The sequence below is a fragment of the Triturus cristatus genome, chromosome 12 (genome assembly GCF_964204655.1).
Source record: "Triturus cristatus chromosome 12, aTriCri1.1, whole genome shotgun sequence".
Taxonomy (NCBI): Eukaryota; Metazoa; Chordata; class Amphibia; order Caudata; family Salamandridae; genus Triturus; species Triturus cristatus.
Window position 1 is genome coordinate 214,217,324 of NC_140595.1, and position 23,393 is coordinate 214,240,716.

Sequence of the window (23,393 nt, forward strand, 5' to 3'; positions counted from 1 at the left end):
CAATTACTAAAGTGCACTTGTGCGATTGAATACAGCTGGCATCAATAATTAAAGTGCACATGTGTAATTTCTTAGGCAAGCATCTGATATCAAAAGTCACACTCTGGGTAACCATATTTAAAGTACATGAATTAAAGTGAACCTGTGCAATGTTTACATCTAGCAACAATTGTTAAAGTGCTCTTGAGTGATGAGTAAAGCATATCTATACAGTCTTTTAACTACCAGTGATATATTAAAGTGCTCTTGTGCGATGATTTTTTAACATCTTACAAGACTTCTGTTTCAAAACCGTGCACAAAACTTCAAGAACAATTTGTGCGGTTACATTCTCCGTTTAGCGTTTTGGATATCCAATAAAATCATTCATTACTATTTTTTAGTTTAGCATTTTTTAGGACTAACAAATTAGTCCTGTAAGACCAGTCATTAATTCTCTAGGCAAGTATCTAATATCAGATGTCACACTCTGAGAGGAGCTTTTTTTTCCGGCGACAAGGATGTACTTTACAAACTGTGTAGTCAGGCGAGACGAGTTCCCAGAGAGACAAGTTATAATGGCTTGACGGCATGTTCTCACCCCTAATTCATTAAAAATGGACTTTAAAAATGTTTTTCTCTCTTCTAGCAGTAGCGGACAAGTGGATACAATATGCATAAGAGATTCATTATAAAAACCACATAACCGACAACTATTTGTGGGCCAATTTAATTCCTATTTAGGAATTCCATCCTTTGTGGGGTATTTCCCAAATCGTAACTGCATAAATCTATTTCTTAAAGATGGTTTTAAGTGTGTTGTGAGGTACGATGGTGGTTCCAATTTAATAAAGGAGTTAATAACAGACCAAAAGGGTCTCTTTTTTTATTGAAGCTATAGGTGGCTAGTACAAATGTGGTCTATTACCACAATTTTAAAGAGGGTCCGCAGGATTTATATTTATAGACCTACTATCAACTAAAACCCGCAATGAACTAATCAAAAAACAACTTAAGTTGAGCAGGTCTAATCTGACACTCACTCAGAGATAACTAGTGAACAAATAGAATTGTGACTATGAAAAATGCTTCTTTTTACTGCAGTAGTTCAACAGACTTGTGAAAGCATCCCATCAACGACGGTCGTTGATGGGATCCTTTCACAAGTCTGTTGAACTACTGCAGTAAAAAGAAGCACAATTCTATTTGTTCACTAGTACAAATGTGGCACACAGGAAGAAGGAAACAATATCACGCCCTGGTGTACGAAAAAAGCAATGAAATGTATGACTCCGCTGGAGAGGCTATGGAATCGCGTTATTAGTCTGAAGTATTGTGGAAACCATGGTGTGAATAACATCTCTGGGGTGCAGGAGATCAAAGAACAACACAATGAACCTCTTTGGTACAGAAGAATCAATGTATACCAGGTACAACCAGCACACAGCAGAATCAGGAAAAAAGATATCACCCCCTCGAGGAGGTCCAAGGCAAACAAAGGCATTCTGCCTCTGGAGGACAGAAGAGGCACAGGGTACAAATCAGACTTCTGCAGTGCAGGAGATTCAGTAGAAACATCTCACACCACTGCGAAGAAGGAGAAGCTACGGGAAGCTATCCCTCCTCTGAAGCACACTTGAAGCAAAGGAACCACAGCAATCCTCTGGGAGAATCAGTGAACGCCTGGGAGCCCTATCACAACACGGGAGCAAGGGTGAGAGAAGGAAATATATCCCACCTCAAGCACAGAGGAGATGCAGGGGCAGCTCCAATGGCTCTGAAGAGCTTGAGAGGCATCACATGCAAACAGGAAAGGGGCACATGTTATGCCTAAAGAGAGGACATGGGCTTATCACACCACTGGAGTATAAGAGGAGCAGTTAGACATTATTACGCCTTTGGGGCTGATCACGCACACTAAAGGGATGATTCTCCTGGAAAGAGATCCCATTTCTACCAACAAGAAGAAGGTAGACAATGGAAACACATCACACCCCTGCCGTGTAATACTGAGAATTACCTGCCCCCTCGTGGCTTGGTGCAGAGATGTCTGTTGTTGTGGGGTTGCTCAAGGCCATGGCCTCAAGGTGGGCAGGATGACCATGCACATGCCGTACTCAGTAAGTAAGTGTGGTATAGAATCCGTGGGGTCTACAAGACAATCCCGTGTGAACTTGAGATACATTTGTTTGGTGTTGAGTGTGTTACAGTGTGGGTGCGGATGTTGTAAACCCTGCCCCTGGCCTGGGTCAGGTGTTGATTCAAGTTCATTGCTTGGGTTGTCATCAGACCTCATACCTTCATTGCTCTCCCTAAGTGTTGGTGGGTGTTTGTTCTGGTGGAATACGTTGCTAATAGCACTTGTATAGTTGTCTTCCACTGAGCCTAGCATTTACTTTAAAGCAGAGTGACCTGATCTTTTCTTTTGAGGCGCTGTCTCTAGCTAGGTAATGGTACTCAAATCCTTCCTGCGTTCTGAACAGTTTTCTACCCTGGCCTGGGTCCCCAGTTCCCATTTTACACGGTACTCATGTATCCCATATGTAATTCCCAAGACCTGGTTCTTACACTCCCAATTCTCTTGGAGTATGTTCGGGGTGGTAGGAGAGGGGGCCGTAGCCATTCATGTATGAGAGCGGGGAGGTAAGCTTAGCAGACAAAACAGAGTGCAAACCAGCAGTCCTAGATCAGACGTATGGGGTAATGCATGACCAGACCTGAAGCAAAGCAAAACTGGCGGCACAATAAGAACCAAAAGCAGAAAACCACAAATTGAACATATCACACTTCTATTGTAGATCCCAGGAAAATTCAAATGATATGACAGAGGTATATGAGGCGAGCAGGCCAGGCGTGAACCTTGGAGTCTGTGTGACAACAGTCACGCCTCTCCTCCATGTACCTATTAGACACTATTAAGTGCCTTAATACATACCCATTTACAGACACCAAGTAAGCGGTTAAGCTGTGCTTAATGTATATGTATGGTAAATTCACCAGTTAAGTCAGAATTGAGGAATGGGTATTAATTGTGCTAGTGTAATCTGTCCCGACGAAAGCCACAAGCATTCGGAAAGATAAGTGGCAGAAACATGTTGACCCCATGAGGAAGTAGGAGTAACTAGAGCCCCAGGACTTCCTAACTTTTCCCGTTTGAAATCATACCTGCTGGCATCCAGATTAAAACGTTAGGGCTACCAGGCAGGTATTTGAAAGAGTAACCTTATCCCTACTTACTACCCTACTCCTTACCCAACAGAGTGCTTCCGTGCATCTCACAGGTTGTAGCATGCCAAGTTCCGCAATGGAACAGGGAGGAATTGTATGATGAAGCCGGCCACCAAGGGGTACCCCTGGTGGGTGAGAGTTCTTTAAAGCAAAAGTGTTTCTTAGGTTTACGAGAGGGTGTTTAGATTGATCCAATCGAGTTGGGCCATATGATCTGTGTAAAGTTCTGTGTCAGACAGGGCCGGACTGGATGCCAGTGTGGGGACCTGTTTTGGGCCCCTGGGGGCCGTTTTTGGTACCAGGAGCCAGCAATACCAGCCCCCCGCCGTAACAAAATCCTTGCAAACAGCTCAGCAGCAACCCCGGGGCGGCCGAGTATTTTGCCAGGGCCGGTTTCGGTTCCCAGTCCGGCACTTGTGTCAGAGGATGGTTACTCTGTGCTCTGCAGCACCTCTTCACTCCCCTTAATTTGTTTACGGATACCTTTTTGCAATTCAAACTCTTTAAACAAAAATCACAATCATCACACAAATATGGGGAGGCCTAAAACATGGCAACTTTGTGAAGCTTTCCATCCACGATCTCAAGTGACAGGCCCGAGCACTGTTTGTGCAGAGACCACAGAAAGAGTGCAGGTAGAGTGCTCAGAGCAGTACAGTGAAGAGCGGCGGCGTCATGCAGTGTACAGAACCTGGCCATTCACAGCATAGTAACTTGGGTGCACGCGACTCTCACCTGTGACGAAGACCGTCTTCCCGGCCACGGGCAGCGCTTTGCCGGGGGCTGACATGCCCAGGACCCCGCAGCAGGCCGCGCTGAGGAGGGCGATGCTCAGGGCGGGCGGCAGGTAGGTGTGGCACAGCCACTGCAGCAGCACCAGGAGCAGGAGGTACAGCAGGCGGGCCGGGGTGAGCAGGGCGGCGGGGCTGCACATCCTCAGCAGGGCCAGCAGGCCGAAGAGCAGCAGGATACAGGCATGCGCCCCCAGCGAGAGGGAGCCTGCCTCCATGGCAACGGGCTTGGTACCACCGGGAGCTGGAGGGGCGGAAGCTACGCGCACGTGGGTACCTTGTACAGTGGTCGCAGGTAAGTACACCTGTGCGCACGTGGGCAGCAGGTAAGTACACAGAGTGCGGGGTGCCGCGCCAGCAGGCACATCCGGCTGCGGGAAGAGTGTAAGTGTGTGTGAGGGCAGGAGCGCCCTCGGACGGGTACGAGGCAGGTGAGTGCACGTGTATGTGTGGAAGGGCGAGCCAGAGGTGTGTGTGCCTGAGTGAAACTGGTCAGGTGTGTACTTCTGGCTGCGGAGAAGAGATGGCGAGACAGGACGGGTCAGTTTAGTACTCCTGGGCTGAGGAAGGGGGCGCCGAACACACCTGCGGGGCGGGAGGCAAGCAGGTAACTACGTCTGGGTGAAGGAATCAGCTAGGCACACCGAGGGCCTGAGGTAAGTCGGGGCAGCTGAATGCGCCTGGCCGCTGGCTGGAAACAGGGCGAAGACTTCAGGTAAGTGCACATGGGCGTAGGGAGGGACTGCTAAACACCACAATGGGCCGACGGGGAGAGGGTACACCCCAGGGGCACATAAATGAAATGTGAGTCGCAGAGACGCTGGGGAGGGTGGCTACACCTGGCTGAAGGGGTCACCTAGGTCATTGGGTGAACGGGCAGGTAAGTACACCTGGCTGGGGTGGGGAGATCGGGGACAGGTAGATATGGCTGGCGCAGATGGCTTGGGGCCACTGGCCAGGCGCCCACACAAGGGGGAGTGGCAGAGGAGCGCCCCTCACTGGCGGGGCCAACCAGCGACCACTCTCGTGTGCAGTGGCAGGTGAGCCGTCCCGCGTGTAGCGCAGATCCATGCAGCCCGACTAGTCCCAGGTCCGACGTGTGCGCGAGGAGAGCTGTGCACACAGCGCCGTGCTCTGTATATAAGCAGGAGAGCAGCCGGCGCGAGGAGGGAGGAGCCGGGCTGGGAGTTTAAGAGCTTTTCAGAGCTGCTCCGTCCTCTTCCCTTCGCTGGCACGGCCGGCGCTCAGGGGATCCCCGAGAACTGTGCACACTGCTCTCCGGCTGCTTGTCTGCACACTTCGGCTCGCTGCATGCTGCGCCCCCTCTCTGTGCACACTCACACAGAGCCTCGTGCACGAGCTTGTGCTCCTTGAACTCTTCAGCTCTGTCTGTCCCCTCTTCTCTGTGTTTAATACTGATCTGGACGCCCTGCTGCTCTCTTCATCTGACACTCTTTCCGATCCTTGTGCACACTTGTGTTCCGTGCATTCACATTGCTGACTTCTGTCCTGAGTATTGTTCGCTGCTAGCCAGCAGCGCGTGTCGGAGGTCACTCGGCATCTGTTCCCGGATCCGCAGAGCCGTGCTCCCCTGGCACGCACGCTGCACATTCACTCATTCACCCGCATCACACCAGTGCTGAAAGCACACTCCCCCCTCCCCCCCCCCCCCCCGTGCAGCGAGGCTCCAGGAAATGGACGAAAAACACCGAGGGAAGCCTCACTCATATGCGTGCCCAGCACTGCACCGAAATCTAACTAGTGAGAGGGCGCAGTACCGCAGACGAAGCCTCACTAGAGACGGATTACAGCATCCGAGAGGAAGTCTCACTAACGAGTGTGTACGGTGGTGCAGGAGCTGTCGAGCACAGTGACCCGAGAGGAAGTCTCACTAACGAGTGTGTACGGTGGTGCAGGAGCTCTCTGTCAAGCACAGTAAAGAGTAAAGTCTCACTAATATGCATGCCTAGTACAGCATCGAAGTGTCAATAGTGAGAGGGCTCAGTACTGCACGTGAAGTTTGACCCAGAAGCGAGCACAGTAATCCGAGCGGTCTCACCAATGAGTGTGCACGGTAGTGCAGGAGCTATCAAGCGCAGTACTGAGTGACGTCTCACTAATAAGCGTGACCTGCACTGCATCAAAGTGTCAATAGTGAGAGGGCGCCATGTTGCCGTTGAAGTCCCACCAGTGAGAGAGCACAGTAACCGAGAGAAGCCTCATATATAAGTGTGCACGGTAGTGCAGGAGCTATCAAGCGCAGTACTGAGTGACGTCTCACTAATAAGCGTGACCTGCTCTGCATCAAAGTGTCAATAGTGAGAGGGCGCCATAGTGCCAATATCGGCAACAGTTATCACAAAACGCATAAGTACATAAATAAAACACACGACACTGAATGTAAGTGGAGAAATATTGCTGCAGGTTTATTAGCATAAGCAATATGCAAACATGGTGGGTTATCTTACGGGCGATCCCAGGGCAGGCCAGCCCCTATGCCGCCTGCCCGTCTGATAAGCCTAGAGTCACCATGGCAACGCCAACTGGTGTATACCAAATGTTGGGAGAGTCCCCCCCTCCTATCCGTGGACCACCACTTGCTTCACACGCCCCCCCGTGATGAGTGGGCGGAGCATACATGGCAGCCCCCGGTTGCTCAGACCCACAACCGCCTGTCGGATAGCGGGGCGCCGTCGGTCTTCCAGGGGACACGCTAAACATCCCTAGGTATCCTGGCTTAGCACCACGCGGTGCTGCTGCATGCTATACCCCTTGGTATGTGCAGACCCTGGATCGCCCTGTAACTCCTCCACAGCCTTGGGAGTGGCCACCGTCACTACCAGGGCCCCCCACCAAGGTAGACCTGTTTACTTACAACCTGCTGCAGCCCAAGCTTCCCCTAGGTCCAGTAGGAAAAGGTCCATGCCTAAACTAGGGAGGTGCACCCCATCTCCCTCCAGGCACCCTGTGGACTTGGCGTGTATAAGACCATGCCTGATGAAGCCAAGACCTCTTTGGTCTGCGCAACTGCGCATGGCTCCAGGTAGGCCTTTTTACCTACAGCATACTGATACCGGGCTTCTCCCAGGTCCAGCTAAAACAAGTCTACGCCCAACCGGACCGGCGGCCAGCATGCACCATCAGGACATGTGCCCCCATCCTTTCTAAACTCCCCCGTCGATTTTTGACTGAAATGACCTTAAACCTAAAACAAGGCGTTGATCCAATGTTGCCTTTGCATGGCTGAAGAACAATCCCTTTGACAACACACTCCTGCCTGGCGGTGCCAATGCGGGAGGTAAGAGTTGACAAGCCCACCTTACTTCCTCTTTCACTCAGTTGGAGTACGCCCATCGTATTCCACCAGTCACCATCAAATGTGAAGCCTTGCCCTCCCAAAATTCTGCTAGTATACCAGGGAGAGACAGGTCAGGGTGACCACAGAGGAGAACAACGTGTAAAATTCTTCTCTAATTGAATACTGGGAAAGCCAATTGTTCTCCTGCTGATTTGTAGCCCAAAAAGTGTTACCCCGGTGTTTCCCTTAATCATCTGGACCATAAGCCCCCGTTGGATGGCCGACACCCACAACCTGCATAGCTGCCAGCCAGCGCTGGAGGGCGGGGAAAGTTACCCGGTACCGATACTCACATCAAAGGTACCTGTTTCGTCGAACTCAAGGGCGGGCTACTAAGTGAGCAACCAGGCTCCGCCCTTGTATCCAGAGGTCAAACCCAAGCCCCTCCAAGTTCTGCTGCTTCACCTGCCTGTTAACACGAATCCCAGGGCAGACCACCGGCCTATACCCCATGCTTGGCCATGCCTGAGCTAAAATACCTCTGAACAGCATGCCAACAGGCTAACCACCAGCATTGCGTTCTGAATGTTTCTGACACTGCCAAGAAACATGCGCATAACTAAAGCAACTGGCACCATGCCATAAAAGTATCAATTCAGCCTTCTATGAAACAAAACGTGCCCTTGTGGCGATCCGAGTAGTGCTCCCTCCAAGCCAGCAGCCCTACCCAGGCAACCCGCACCCTCTTGGCACTGGCACACCCCCGCCCCAGCTGCCCTAGAGTGCCTGGTCGTGTGTAGCCACAACCTATGTTTCATCACTGACGTTATATCGGGGGTATGATGACACATCTAACTCTACTGCTGAGTGCCCGTTGCACCATTGCAAGTATGCCTTTGCCTGCTCAGAGTCTGGCTGCAAAGTTGGATGACGTTCACACCCCAGCCCAGGGCGAAAATTGGCAGCTTTACAGTATCTGGTGCTATAGACGGTCCCCGTACCCTGATGGAACAGAATGCAATTCCCTTGCTCCTGTTGAGCACGAACCTAAAACCAATTGCTCACCATGGTTCAATACCTTCCTGCTGTTAATCATTTCCTAGCCGAATGTTGACAAATCTATGTTCTGCAATGGCTCTACTTTCCTGTGGCACTAAGGCGGCCGCCCTCCAAGGGGCGGGCCGCTGCGCAACCCCCCCCCCCCGGGCAGCCTTACATGTTGCCGTTGAAGTCCCACCAGTGAGAGAGCACAGTAATCAGAGCGGTCTCACCAATGAGTGTGCACGGTAGTGCAGGAGCTATCAAGCGCAGTACTGAGTGACGTCTCACTAATAAGCGTGACCTGCACTGCATCAAAGTGTCAATAGTGAGAGGGCGCCATGTTGCCGTTGAAGTCCCACCAGTGAGAGAGCACAGTAACCGAGAGAAGCCTCATATATAAGTGTGCACGGTAGTGCAGGAGCTATCAAGCGCAATACTGAGTGAAGTCTCATTGCAGTTGGTGTCTCTAATGAGACAACGTAGTACCATGAGTGAAATTTCACTAATAGGTGCGTACTACTGCACACTACTGGCTCGCAGAGTTACTAGTGAGAGGGCGCAGTGCTGCAGGTGTAGCCTCACTGGTGATAGAACACTGTAAGCAGGCTCAGGCCTTACCAATGAGTGTGCACAGTAGTGCAGGAGGCCTCTCTCATGATAGGCTGCAGTACTGAGTGAAGTCTCACTAATGAGTGTACTCAGTACTGCAGGCGGTTTCGCTACTGAGAAGACGTAGTACTGTGACAGAACACTCACTGATAGGTGTGCACAGTCTGCCGGCCAAGAGTCACTGGTAAGAGGACCGAGTGCTCCAGTTTAAAGCCTCACAGGTGATAGAGTATAGAACGAGTGAAGTCTAATGTGGCCTGATTTTATTATGATCTATTTTATTTGCACTTTTATGGTATTTTTTATATACCGAATAAAGTATTTTGATTTGAATTGAATTGAATTGAGTGAAGTCTCACTAAAAATATGCACAGTAAGTAAGTACATTTATTCGATCAATAGCATGACCCTATACACGTAAAAACATCACAGAACATAGATATTTCATATTGCCATAGAGAAAAAGTTATAAGGAAAACATCACTTCATACTCCTTTACATCATTCTAGATAAAGGTGTGATTAAAAGCTTAAAATAGGCACTTTAAAATTCGAAATACATTAAAATTAATTAAAAGAAGAAAATACCAATACAGTCAGGTTAATTCGCAACCATCGAATAGCACTATAGTCTTTGAAAAAGGGCTTGAATACTTGGTACCCCAATAATATCCAGACTCTTATATCAAAATCTTGTTCCAAAGTTAGACCTTTGCCACCATGCATAAAGCAGATATCTTGATTTTTTTTATTTAACGCACTTTGAGTTTTTATGCAAACATCCACAAAGTCACTCACAATATTCAACAGCATAATCCCTGAGAAGTAATCAACAACCCCCCACCAATGACACAGCGCATAATACAAGGATGTACAAGTCGTTCCAGAGCTGTGCGCCAAATAAACCAAAAATCTCCCAACTAAAACCTATCGCTAACCACCATGAAAAATTAAAAGTCCCTCCCCCTCCCTAAAGCAGATATCTTGATAACGTAAAAACGAGCCTCCTTGTCGAGTCTGATCTAAAAACAAGTAATGCATCTATGGGGGGTGAAAAAGACAGCACCCGACAGGCCGGAATAATCATTTTTTCCCTCAAATCGGTATACAACTGATAGAAACCTATAAAGTGCTCTAAAGTTTCAGGACTAGCGCTTCACAAGGGGCACAGTGAAGTTAGGGTCACGTTCGTCCAGCTGCTTTTCAAAGCATTCAGTGGGAGAACCCCAGTTCTAAACTGTATATAAAGTGCTCGTGCCTGAGGGGGTTCAACGCCATCCATGTAGGGATCAAACTTAAAACAACTTTTAATATCCAAGAATCGAATAGTTAAAGTGCTAAGTGTCCTAGTTTCAGTGCAAGATAGGTCAACAAAATCCCAATACCTTTTTTTGAGCTGGGAACCCATCCTTTTAGTGATATACTGCGCGTCATCCCACATAAACCCTAGCCCCAATTCATAAAACCATTGCCGTGCTTTTTTAAACCAGACAAGTCGCCCTGTTTTCCTATGGAGCATTAATAATTCATCCACTGCTTTCTTTACTGGAATCTGCGTGTTACTGGTCACAAAGTCTTATCCAGAATATAAGCACCTTTAAAACAGTTGAATGTATAATAGACCTTAGACCAAGATCAAGACGGAGTGGTATTAAAGGCGTGTTCATTGGGAGGTTTTAAATCGCTCGAAGATATTTATTTTTTGCTACTTCTAGCTGGTTCAGGTACTCCAAACCCGACAATTCTGCCCCATTTAAGGCTACACCCCGCCCTCTTGCCCGGTGGATTTCTAAGATTGGAGAAATTGGGCGATAAGGAGATTTTTTTGGCTTCCTTTGCTATTGCACAATCCCCGTGTTGCAATGCAAGTACACTCTTCTGAATTTGGGGAGTCCATGTCAAGTTCTCGCTAATTCTGACTCCCAGATAGTCAAACACCTTAACCTGATCTAGGTATTGTGCTCCTAGCCTCAATTTCCCCTTGGTAGACTTGTAGGGATTGAAGACCATGAACTTAGTTTTAGAGCAGTTAATTTCTAAACCCCACTCTTTAGAAGCTGTAGCAAACTTGTACTGCAGGCAAAACGTCACCCATAAGTGAGAAGGCAAAGTATTTTGAGTGAAGTGTCTGTAAAATGGCCGAGGACTGTCAGTATATCTTCACTAATGAGCGAAATACCACAGTATTTAAAGTAAAGAGTTGTATTATAGAGGCACGCATGGCTAAACCACGTGTGCCTCTACAACGCTGCCCCAACAACTAATGCATCTGAACAAAGCTTTCCTTTGCCACACAATTTTGTGGTAAAGGCATGACTGGTAAAGGGATATGTGTGGTAAAGAGCATACCCCAGCCCCCACCCTGAGCCCTAAAAACAACCCAAGCCCTAAATACCACCCAACCCTACCTGAACCGTAAAAACGACCCCGACTCCCGAGCCCTAAAAACAATCCCGATCCCGAGCCCTAAAACAACAATCCCCCTGAGCCCTACAAACTACCCCCCAAAACCTGGCCCCAGCCCCACTTACCAGACCCCTTCATGGAGCTCCTTCTCCCGATCCTTCCTCTTCCTGTGCACGCCCATCCGTGCATCTAGACCTCACACTGCCTTAACCACGCATATGTGTGGTAAGGCAAGCGTTGTAAAGGGCATTTCCCAAAGTAAGTCTTTAGTGAGAGGATGCAGTACTTCACTAGAAGTCTTACTACTGAGAGACATAGTACTGGAAGGAAATTCAGTGTGAAAGGGGACAGTTCTACGAGTGCAGACTCACTCGTGAGTCAGTTATAGAAAGGCACAGTACTGGAAGCAAATTCACAGTGTGAAGGAACAGTAGTACCAGTGAAGGTCCTTTCGTGAGATAGTAACATTAGGGTTCATTATCGGAAAGTAAATTCTCAGTGAGGAGACAGTACTATGAGTAAAATCTCATTAGTGAGAAGATAATGTTATGGCACTGTACTGAGAAAATTCTCAGTGAGAGGGGACACTACTACGTGTGAAGCCTCACTAGTGAGGCAGTAATGTTAAGCACAGTACCACAAGCACATTCTCAGTGAGAGGGGACAGTACTATGAGTGAAGGCTCACCAGTGAGGCAGTAATGCTACGCACAGTACCACAAGCACATTCTTAGTGAGAGGAGACAGTACTACGAGTGAAGTCTCACTAGTGAGGCAGTAATGTTAAGCACAGTACCACAAGCACATTCTCAGCGAGAGGGGACAGTACTACGAGTAAAGTCTCAATAGTGAGAAGATAATGTTATGGCACTGTACTGAGCAAATTCTCAGTGAGAGAGGACAGTACTACAAGTGAAGCCTCACTAGTGAGGCAGTAATGTTAAGCACAGTACCACAACAAGCACATTCTCAGTGAGGGGACAGTACTACAAGTGAAGGCTCACTAGTGAGGCAGTAATGCTAAGCACAGTACCACAAGCACATTCTCAGTGAGAGGGGACAGTATTACGAGTGAAGCCTCACTAGTGAGGCAGTAATGTTAAGCACAGTACCACAGTTGAACCTTTTTGGAAGGTAATTGAGCAATAGCGAGCGGGCTGCCCTGTAGAGTCCTTGGGTGTAATTTTTAGGTCTCGCCTGGCGACAGCAGCGCATGCGTTGCTCTCGCCATGTGAGTGCCTTTTGCAATCGATTCTCTGAAAGCCTTACATGCACGCGTAGGGATGGACAAAGAAGGCTGCTCTCGCCATTTATCCAAATCTAACAGCATGCGCATGTACATACGGACAGTGGACAGTCCGACGCCATCTTGTGCCAATAGCTTTCTATTGTCATGGCAACCAATCTTCTTATCAGAAGCTTCGTCACGCTGCCTTGTTTTTATAGCGCGAACTTCACCCGAAGGTATCGGATATCAGAGCGATTCTATTTCTCCTTGCTGCACCAAATATTTCTCTTTGTCATCTCTTCTCTGCGTTTCTCTTTCTTTCATTTGGTCTGTGTTTAACTCTTTCCTCCCCCTTCTCCCTAAACCTCTCTGCCGTATAGTAGCTTCCTTCCTGGCTTCCTCTCTATTAATTATTTTTTCACTTTGTGTTTGCCCAGCTTTCTTCTTCATCTCTCTCTCCCTCTCTGAATGCTTTTTGCTCCACACTTTCATGCCTACTTTCGGGGACCCTCTCTTCTTTTCTCCTCAACAAAATCAACCGCAGCTGCGAACAAGGTGCATGCGAACACCACCAACTGCACCTGCAGTGCCCGTGAGCACTAAAAGATGCACCTGGGGTATCTGTGAGCACCAACTGCCCCTGCACTGACTACTTTCATCACCCAAAGTGTGTAGGTACATGTAATTAACAGGTGTTCTGCTGCTAAAGTGCATTAGTGCAAGCTTAAACTTCCCAGGCATTGTTAACATGTCAGACATGCAGGTGATTTGTCCTTCCCCATGATTGCACTACCTGTGTAACTCATTTCCCTTTGTGATGATGACATGTATATCCAATATACATGTCATCATCACAAAGGGAAATGAGTTACACAGGTAGTGCAATCATGGGGAAGGACAAATCACCTGCATGTCTGACATGTTAACAATGCCTGGGAAGTTTAAGCTTGCACTAATGCACTTTAGCAGCAGAACACCTGTTAATTACATGTACCTACACACTTTGGGTGATGAAAGTAGTCAGTGAGAATGCTTGCCACTGGTGTAAACACTGCTAGTACTGCTAGTGAATGAATGAATGAAATGAAAAGGCATTTCTAAAGCGCATGGCTACCCGAGAGCATCCCAGTGCTACATAGTCAGACAACATGCACAATTAGGAAGGCAGTGGACTGCACACTCACCTGCTCCCCTGGTTTCCCATACAGCTTGCTGTACTGTGGAAGGAACCCATCCAGCAGGGCCTGGTTCTCCTCCTCAGTGAAGGCTGGGGCCCTCTCCAGAGTACGTGCCATAGCAGGAGCCAGAGGATGCAGAGACAGCAGCAGTGGTAGCAGGGATGTGGTCCAGGAGCATGTAGTGTAGGCAAGGGAGCTCCCTGGGGGCCAGCCAGCCTTATATCTGTGCTGCAGAGGCAGAATCTGTGCCATGTGTCCCAAGTGATAGGTCCAACACGGTTGCATTCTATGAATCTGGCCAATCCATGGAAATGTACGACTCGTACACACCTTCCGCATCATTCAAATCTTCACCTTCATATAACACTAGTAATTGCAACATTGTTGTAGGCATCCAACTTAATTTCCAGCGCACAACTTGTGCAAGTTTTGAATCCGCATCCGTCTCCATGACAGTCCAGAGCCAATGGATGCGTCAGGCTCGGTCAACTGACTGTACAACGCGTATTTTGAAAATACACATGCACCCGTCTCCATACGATTCAATGGCCAAGGCGTACGCCTGTCTCGGACCATGCCTGCCCGACGCGTATGCATGATAGTCACCCGTGTCGGATCTCATTGCAGTCAATGGCAAAGCGTACGCACGGCTCGGTCATGAACCGTACAGTGCGTACGCATTGTCACCCGCGTCGGACCTCATTGCAGTCAATGTCAAAGCGTACACACGGCTCGGTCATGAACCGTGCAATGCGTACGCATTGTCACCCGCGTCGGACCTCATTTCAGTCAATGGCAAAGCGTACGCACGGCTCGGTCATGAACCGTGCAATGCGTACGCATTGTCACCCTCGTCGGACCTCTTTGCAGTCAATGGCAAAGCGTACGCACGGCTTGGTCATGAACCGTGTAATGCTTACGCATTGTCACCCACGTCGGACCTCATTGCAGTCAATGACAAAGCATACGCACGGTTCGGTCATGAACCGTGCAATGCATACGCATTGTCACCCGCGTCGGACCTCATTGGTGTGACTATTCAACGGATTCAACACACAATTTCTTGCCAGGGACACCTGTACACACCTACCACACTACAGCATTGGCCACCCAGTGTCCCATGGCATGTAAGGCTGCATTCTCTGGGTGTTGGGGTGGCCACATTTGGTTTGTTGGGTGGCACTTTTGTTCAGCCACTCCCAGGCTGTGCACGTGTACATGGGGGCGGAATCCTTTGTGTGTCTTGCACATTACCACTGTGATGTGCAAATGTACAGTAACGGGCATGAGTCACGCACACAGTTTCATGTTGGATATGTTTGGGCCATGTCACATACACCCTGAGTCCTGGGGGTGATGGCATGTACATCACAGTGAGACCTGTTGCCACAATTCTGATGTGCACCCACCTTGAGGGTGTGTGTGTGTCTAAGAGACGTACATGTGGGGCCTGCAGGGACAACAGTGGCCACTACCTGTGGGACTCACCCTTGCCTTGTGGTATGTATGTGATACACCATGTCCATGCCAGTGTCGATGCAGCAATACAGGGACCCTGGGTTTCTGTATGGCAAAGATCTGTGATGCCTGGGAGACATCAGGCCATTGCACTACATGGGACTCATGTGGACATGTGGAATTGAGATGTAAGGTGATGGTCATGTAGGTGACATATGTGTCCATGCCCAACAGCACACAGCTCAGTACATTGTGTAATGTCATGATCTATCATGTGATATTGAGCCTGGTCATGGCCACATGGGTGGATGAACCGACAATCTTCCTTTGTTCATCTCTGTTCTGCAGGGCACCAGCTGTCCATTGACCGTTCCCAGACCTTGCAACCATGCAGGAACGTGACTGCATCCAACGGTACCTGGTTCACCAGGCCATTGATTGAGGAGTTGGTGGAGCAGTTGGCACCACATCTGCTACCTGGCCGAACATACCCTACAGCACTGACCCCAGAGGTGAAGGTGATGGCAGCCCTGCACTTCTTTGCTACTGGTACCTTCCAGTACACTGTGGCTACAGCAGGTGGGATGTCACAAACTATGTTTAGTCGTGTGCTACGCGATGTCTTGGAGGGGATGTTGCATTTCCTTGACCTGTACATCAAGTTCCCTAGCCCAGCTGAACTCCCTGAAATAAAGGATGCCTTTTATACACTGGGTAGCATGCCGAACGTCATCGGATCTATTGATGGGACACATGTGGCCCTGATACCACCACATGCACATGAGCAGGCATACCAGAACAGGAAACATTTCCACTCGATCAATGCTCTGGTGGTATGTCTTGCAGACATGTGTATCACACATGTGTGTGCACGGTTCCCTGGTTCTACGCACGATGCCTACATAATGAGGAGTAGTCGCATTGCAACGCTGATGTCACAGATGCCAGCTCAGCATGCCTAGCTTGTCGGTGTGTACTGACTGTTTATCATTGTGTGTGTTTGTCAATGTTCTATTCCGCACTCCTACATAACTCAGCTACTTGTCCATTTTTGTGTGTGTAGGTGACTCCGGATACTCCAACATGCCGTGGTTGCTGACACCCCTCAGGAACCCTGTGACACCAGCCGAGATGTGCTACAATGAGGCACATGGTCGGAGCAGGAGGGTGATTGAGTGGACATTCGACCTCCTGAAAAGCCGTTTTCGCTGCCTGGACAAGACCGGAGGGGCCCTCCCATATGAACCTGCAAAGGTGTGCAAAATAATCCTTGTATGCTGCATGCTATACAACATGGCAGTGCGGAAGAAGGTGCCTCTCATCCAGGATGACGATGACGATGACCAACCTCCGGCACCTGTGGATGATCCCTGCCTGGGCCAAGATGCTAGTGATGATGAGGATGAGGGTGACGTCCGCTCACAGCTCATCAACAACATCTTCACCTGAATGTGAGTTTCCAGGGTTGTTATGTCAATGTATGGAGTTAGCCTGGAATGTGTTGTGGCTGCTCTGTTGCTGTCTGAGTGTGTCTGTGTGCCACTTGACTGGATGCGTGCAGTGATGTGTCCATTCAGGTGGTGTGTACTCCACAATAGGGTAGTACTGCTAACTTGTTTTTGTGTAGGTTTCTTGTGACATGTTTTGTGCATGTGTATTGCATTTCTCTCCTGTTCTGCTATGCTTTTGACTGTGTCTTGTGTCTGTCCTTCACAGGGTAATTTGCCTGTTGTTTGTTCAACACTGACCCCCATCACCCAGAATCCGACACCAGTGTGGGAGTAGTCAATTGACATCAAGTGATGTGCCACACACCCCTGGACTACAATTCTCAGACACTCTGTGACCGTGTGTCCACCGTAACGTACAATTGCCTTGCAACTATTTTTTAATAAACATGTTGCTGATGTGTAATGAACCTGTGCTATGCTTTGTTAGGTGCGTTGTCTGTCTTCCCACACCTGACTGACATTTGCTCACCTCACCTGTGGACTTGTTACCACTGACTGTGGATAGGTGTTGTGCATACCTATGCGTTTCAGGTCAACATCTTTGTGTGTGATGAGTAACATGGCCTTGGTGAGTATGTGTTGTGTTGCCATAGTGGTGTGTCTCCCTCACATGTGTCACATCCCCATGACTCACCTAACGTTGGTCACATTGTTGCAGTATTTGGCATGCACTGTGTTGTGTAGCAGATCGACATCTCCATGACACATGACAATTTGGAATCACAAGAGGCAAGTATGGTATACTGGTGAGTTTATTTTCGAACATGTGTGAGGAAAGTGCACAGGATGGTGGGTGCTGTACATTGGTTTTGGAATCCAAAGTTCACATTAGAGTTGGAAGTGCTGGTAGGTGAAATGTCCAGAGTAAAGTCCACAGTCATCTGCTACATTGGCCCAACATGAACCCTCCATGTCATGTGGGCGAGTTGTGTGCGATTGAACAAAGTGAACGGGTTGCGCACAAAGAACATTGTCCAGAACAGGTTAGAGGCCCTGGGGGATGTGCTGGCACATCTGCCTCTCACATGTCCTTCTTCGGACGACCCCTCTTCTTCCTGTGGGGGGATCTTCAGGTGCAGGCCTCTGCGGTGCAGGTGACTCTCCGCCAGAGGCCTCCTCCCTCCCTGTGGTGCTGGCAGATGGTGTTGCAACAGATGTTGTGGCCACACAGGGAGGTGTGGACAGTTTTGTGCTGATCTGGCGGAGGCATTGGAGTATGTCCCGATGCACCGCAGTAAGGGCATCCCACTTGGCCTCCATGCGGGCATGGTGGGCAGCCTGCTCCTGTTGCATGTCCTTGAGGATCCCCACTACCTGGCCAAATCCTTTGGTGCTATCCTGGTACGCATCTATGATGTGTGCCAGTTGGGGGTCATCATGCAGTCCAGAACCCTCTGCACGGCGCGCCCTCTGCCTCCCACCCCTCCCAGCACCCCTATAAACAGGGGCAGGACCAGCGGCGGGACACACAGGTGACACTGGGACCCCTTGGGTGGTGTTGCTGGTGGTGTTTGCTGTAGCTTCCGGGGGGTCCTGTGTCCCTGTGCTGTGGGTGTTCAGTGGCCTTGGTCTGTCCGTATTGGCGGGGGTGCCCTGTCGGTTTCCAGATGCTGGAGGTGTGGGTACAGGGGGTGCAGATGTTGATGCTGCTGGTGCTGCATGATGACTCACACCGGAGGGGCCAGGTTGGTCATCGTCATCCGAAGAGGACAGAGACAGAGTCAAACCAGAGAGCTCAGTGTCCACCAGAGTCTGGGCCTCGGAATCCTCTTCATTTGGTGCTGGGTCCCCAGCACCACCTGTGTTTGGAAGAGACACACAATGTGAGTTATGTTTCTACATGCATCAATGGTTCACAAACATGACATTTTCTACGGTACGAACAGATGCCTGCCTGTACACTGCTTTTTTCCAGCTTGTCACGGACAGAGTTTGATATTGTTGTTGCCCATGTCCCAGCAGGGCCTTGTGCTCCCCACAACAGAGCCCAGTGTCAGACGTCCTGTCAGTCCCTTCCCACTCCCTGTGGGGCGAGTATGGTTCAGTTAGAACTTGCTGAGCCATGTGGGTGGGTGTGGATTGTCTGTGACTGCAACTCCCATCATGCTCTTGGCTACACTCCCCTTCCCAGCATGCCCATACTTCCCCCCTCTTCACTCTGCTTCCCTGTGAGGGGGTGTGACAGCAATAGCAAGATGGCTGACTGTGACATCCTGGTGTTTGTTGTTACCCATTTCCCAGCAGGGCCTTGTACTCCCCACAACAGAGCCCAGTGTCAGACATCTTGTCAGTCCCTTCCCACTCCCTGTGAGGCGAGCATGGTTCAGTGTATGCTTGCTGGGCTATGTGGGTGGGTGTAGATTGTCTGTGACTGCGACTCCCATCATACTCTTGGCTACACCCCCCTTCCCAGCATGCTCATACTTCCTCCCTCTTGACTCTGCTTCCCTGTGAGGGGGTGTGACAGAAATGGCAAGATGGCTGTGAAATCCTGGTGTTTGTTTGGCTACAAGTCCAAAGAGAGCCCCTGTGCTTCACACAGCCGCACCCAGTACGGGGTATCTTTTGATGATATTTCACAGAGGTGTGGGTCAATGCATTCTACCCAGTGAGTTGTGTGGAGTTTGTGTTGAGGGGGAGGGGTGTCTCCACATACTGGTAAGTATGGTCAGAGCTGTCAGTCCTCCTTCCCACCTGGCCAGACATACCACCATGAAACGTGCTTCCATTGGAGGGCGTGAGAGTTGTCTTTCAGGATGTCAGTCAGCGGTGTCCTGCTTCTGATTTGCGCACATGCCCTACCAGGGTCTTGTGCTCCCCACAGCAGGACCCAGTGTCAGCCATCTTGTCAGTCATTTTCCACTCCCTGTGATGTGGGCATATTTCAGAGAGGTCTTGATGGGCCAATTTGGAGGGGGAACATTATCTGTGACTACAAACCCCATCATGCTTTTGGATACACTCACTTCACCTGCATCCCCACAATTCCTTCCTGTCAGTAAGCTGCACTGTGAGGTAGTGTGTTTGTGGTGGCAAACTGTCTGGCAGTGTCTATTTAGCTTTGCGCCACTGCCTTGCTTTATTTGTTTGTAGGTTGGTACATGTCATGACACAGTTCCAAGTCACTATGAGATGGCAGGTATTGTGTTTGTCTGACTGGCATACACATCTTGGGATGATTATCTATTGGTTACTGTAACTTTGCTTGCGGTGCATGGTTTCACTGTCCCCTTGCCACACTATCTTGGGTATGTTGTTTGTGTACTCACCAGGCTCTGGCATGTCTGGTAGCCCATGGACGCTCTCTGGTGGTAGGATGTCCCGTACCTTCTCCTCCCAGGTCCTGAAGTAGACTGGTTTTTGCAGGAGGGCCACCGCCAGTGCACTGACTCAGGGCGTGATCTTTTTCGATGAGTTTCTTGACCCTCCTGCGCACGTCATACCACCTGTTCTGGATGTCGTCCTTTGTGCGCCTTGCTGGTGCTTGGGCGTTCACCTTGTCCACAATCCTCGCCCACATCTTGGTTTTCTGTGAGATGGGGGTCCTTTGGACCAATGTACCAAACAAATGTGGCTCTACTCTGATGATGTCGTCTACCAGCACTTCTAACTCACTATCTGTGAACTTTGGATTCTTCTTTGGGGACATGGTGATGGGTGGTGGTGGTGAGGGATGTGTGTGTGAGGGTGCAAGTGAGGGTGGGTTGGTGTTGGTTTTGCTGGCTGTATGTGTGTGTGATTTTGGATGAGGTGCTGATCATGTGTGAGTTGTGTGATGGGTGAGTTGTGAGTGTGTCTGTGGTTGCTGTGTAATGGTGTTTGCTGTTGGCTGTGTCTCCTGTTTGCAAGGGAACATGGTAGTGATTGTAGTCCTTTATATATTTGGAGTTGTGGGTGTGTCTTTGTCCCAGGTTTTTTTTATTTGATATTTATTGGCTTTGTCATTGCTTGTTTGGTCCTTTTTTGGTCTTTTTTCCTTTGGGGTTTGTAGGCATGAAGGAGACGTTCATCTGATGGACGCCTTGTTCACGCTGCCTATCTTCTGTGTTTCATACGCGTCGGTCGCGGAGATCTCTATTACTTGTGGGCCTGGTTTTCTGTGCATGTTGGTCGTGCGGCTTGGTCTCCGTGCGAGTCGGTCTTGGTTTCCACGCATTGCATCCTACTGCGCGGATCGGACATCGTGGGTACGGGTCGGTCGGTGAAAATCGCGTCGGTTTTCCGGCCCGTTCACTATTTTCCCTCCGGCTCGGTCATACGGCTTGTATTCCGTACGTGTCGGTTGTAATTCACACGCGTTGCATCGTTCTGCACGGGTCGTATGGCACTGGTCCCTGTCGGTCGGTATCCGGTCCCGGTCCGTGTCGGTCGGTACGATTTGTGACCGGAATCGGAATCGGCCCCTAGGTAAGATAATATTAACCACACAACCACATACTTGTGATGTGGATGAATTTGGCCATCTCAGTGCTGCTAAATATCTTGAAGAGAGCTATACTGGCTCTCTCGTGCTGCCATAATTGCACAATTCAGTCAACAAAGCTATGTGAATTACTGTTTTTTTACACCTATGATTATTTCGGCTTTCACTTTGGGAGGTTATAACAAGGTGGGTGAATGATCCTTCACTCACCTCTGATTGTTGACTTTGCATGCAAATTTGGTTAATTTGTTTTACACCTGCATACTTCTTACAAATAATAATAAAAACAGATTAAAACCTAAGCTATAAAGACAAAGCATTAGAACTTGTTCTGCAGCTCTGTGTTTTATGATAAGTGGACAGGATATTTAAAAAAATATATTTTTAATTCGTTTTTTCAACAAATATCATGCAGGGTGTTGGGAACGTGTTTAGTTGTCATGAGCAGTCACAAGCGGAGTTCTGTGTTCCAGCTCGTGACTGACTCGTGTCGTGGGAAAGAATGTTTAGCTTCAAAAAATGGTGGAAGGTTGGGCATGAGCTCTTGGGGGTATTAAACTTCTCGTCCTACTTCTTCTTCCTGGTCCGTGTTTTCTTTCCTATGGATGTCTGTACTTCCAAAACAGGGCCCATACCAATAAGTCACAGTGGCTTCAATAGCATCAATTGTCATACAGCAGTACCCCGCTTACATTCTTCACTGCTAATAAATGGATCATAAAACAAATTTTCATGATATAATAATGTACATCTTCAGAACATATAATATGGAGCAGTGGTACGTCACAGATTAATGTCCAGCAAGTCCTCCTGCAGCAATTAAGCAACCAATAAAAGAAAGTACAAACCCCTCTCCCCACCTCCCCCCAACCCACCCCTGCCCCCGGTGTGTCCTTCGTTACAACGCCTAAAAAACCTTAAAGTGTTCATGCAACTCATGGATTAGCTATATATAATAGTAGCGTATTAAAGTCAGTGAAGATCAGCATTCCTCCTATCAAGAACATCAGATCCAACACAATGCCTGCAAGGAATCAATCAGCATACCCAGAACCCTAAGGGGAACGAATAAGCGGGCAGGATTTGATGATGATCAACAATGTGTTTAAATTTCTAAATATTTTCTTAAAGCAATTGTCCACTAATACCATTGATAAAAAAACTATTTAACATTATTTATTGTTTCTTTCTTTTAAGTGTGTTAATACAGTGTTTACATTTTATGAATTGCGTACACCTTTGACAATTCAGTTAACTTTGATCAATGTGACAAAATCAATGTTTATTTGTTTTCCATAATTCATGAAAATTACACTATCCCTGTGAATTATGGATTTCAACTAATAAGCAGGTTTGAAAGTTGTGTGGTATATCAACACAGAGACATATGTAGTGCTATTCTCAATACACATTTTCAATTAACATATAATACAAAAATGCCATATTAGATAGCTGTAAGAAAATACTTTTCTTTGCGTGGTTACCCCCATTTGTTTGCTGGATTCTTGCTGTTTTTAGACTCTGTAATGTAAATGTAAACAGACACTTGTAGAGCGCAGTCTATCACTCCGAGGTGCATGATGGCGCTATGCGGATTCCTGAATAGAAACTAGGTAGCTGCTGGGGAGCAAGGAGTTAAATAAGAGTTCTACAGAGTGCATTGGAAGATGAAAAGATCCAGGTTTTCAGGGCCTTCCTGAAAAGCGTTTCTGATTGGATCTGACGGAGTTGGTTGGGGAGTTGGTTCCATGCTTTGGTCCCTATCACTGCGAGCAATTGCACACTGGGGTGCTACCATCCAGTCCCAGTGAATATGCTCTGGCCCATAAAACATGTAAACATTGGCTAAGCCCTGATTGGCTTATTTAACTCTCCTATAAAGCCATAGTGTATGTGTAGAAAAACTGTACCTGTGGCATGGAAAGTTACATGTCACATGTGGGCTGCAGCACTTATTGTGCCATTCTCTAGTGTGGCAAGGAAGACTTGTCTAAGGCCCACCATTATAGCCTGACCTCTCCTGTTTAAACCTGTCAAAATAGCCTCTTTCATAGGGGAAAACCTCCCCTCCCTTAAATATCAGTCAGTCATATCTTGTAACTCACAAGGTTTGGTTGTTGATATTTAAAAGTAGGACATGTAGAAATGTAATGTTGTCATGTTCGTACTGTGACAAGCCCTAAAAGGCTATTTTCAGTGTGAAGGCTTTGGCTATCCTTTGAGGATAATTAGTGTACAGATTAAA

General features: G+C 48.4%; 1 protein-coding gene across 1 annotated transcript in view; it reads right to left on the reverse strand.

Annotated features, from left to right (window-relative positions):
- Positions 1-5,501, reverse strand: part of HSD11B2 (hydroxysteroid 11-beta dehydrogenase 2) — a 328,111-nt gene extending 322,610 nt beyond the window's left edge. The window contains exon 1 of the mRNA XM_085639955.1: positions 3,943-5,501. Coding sequence (XP_085496081.1) covers positions 3,943-4,216 — 274 coding nt within the window. The 5' untranslated portion in view covers positions 4,217-5,501. The remainder of the gene's footprint in view (positions 1-3,942) is intronic.
- Between the last annotated feature and the right edge of the window lie 17,892 nt (positions 5,502-23,393).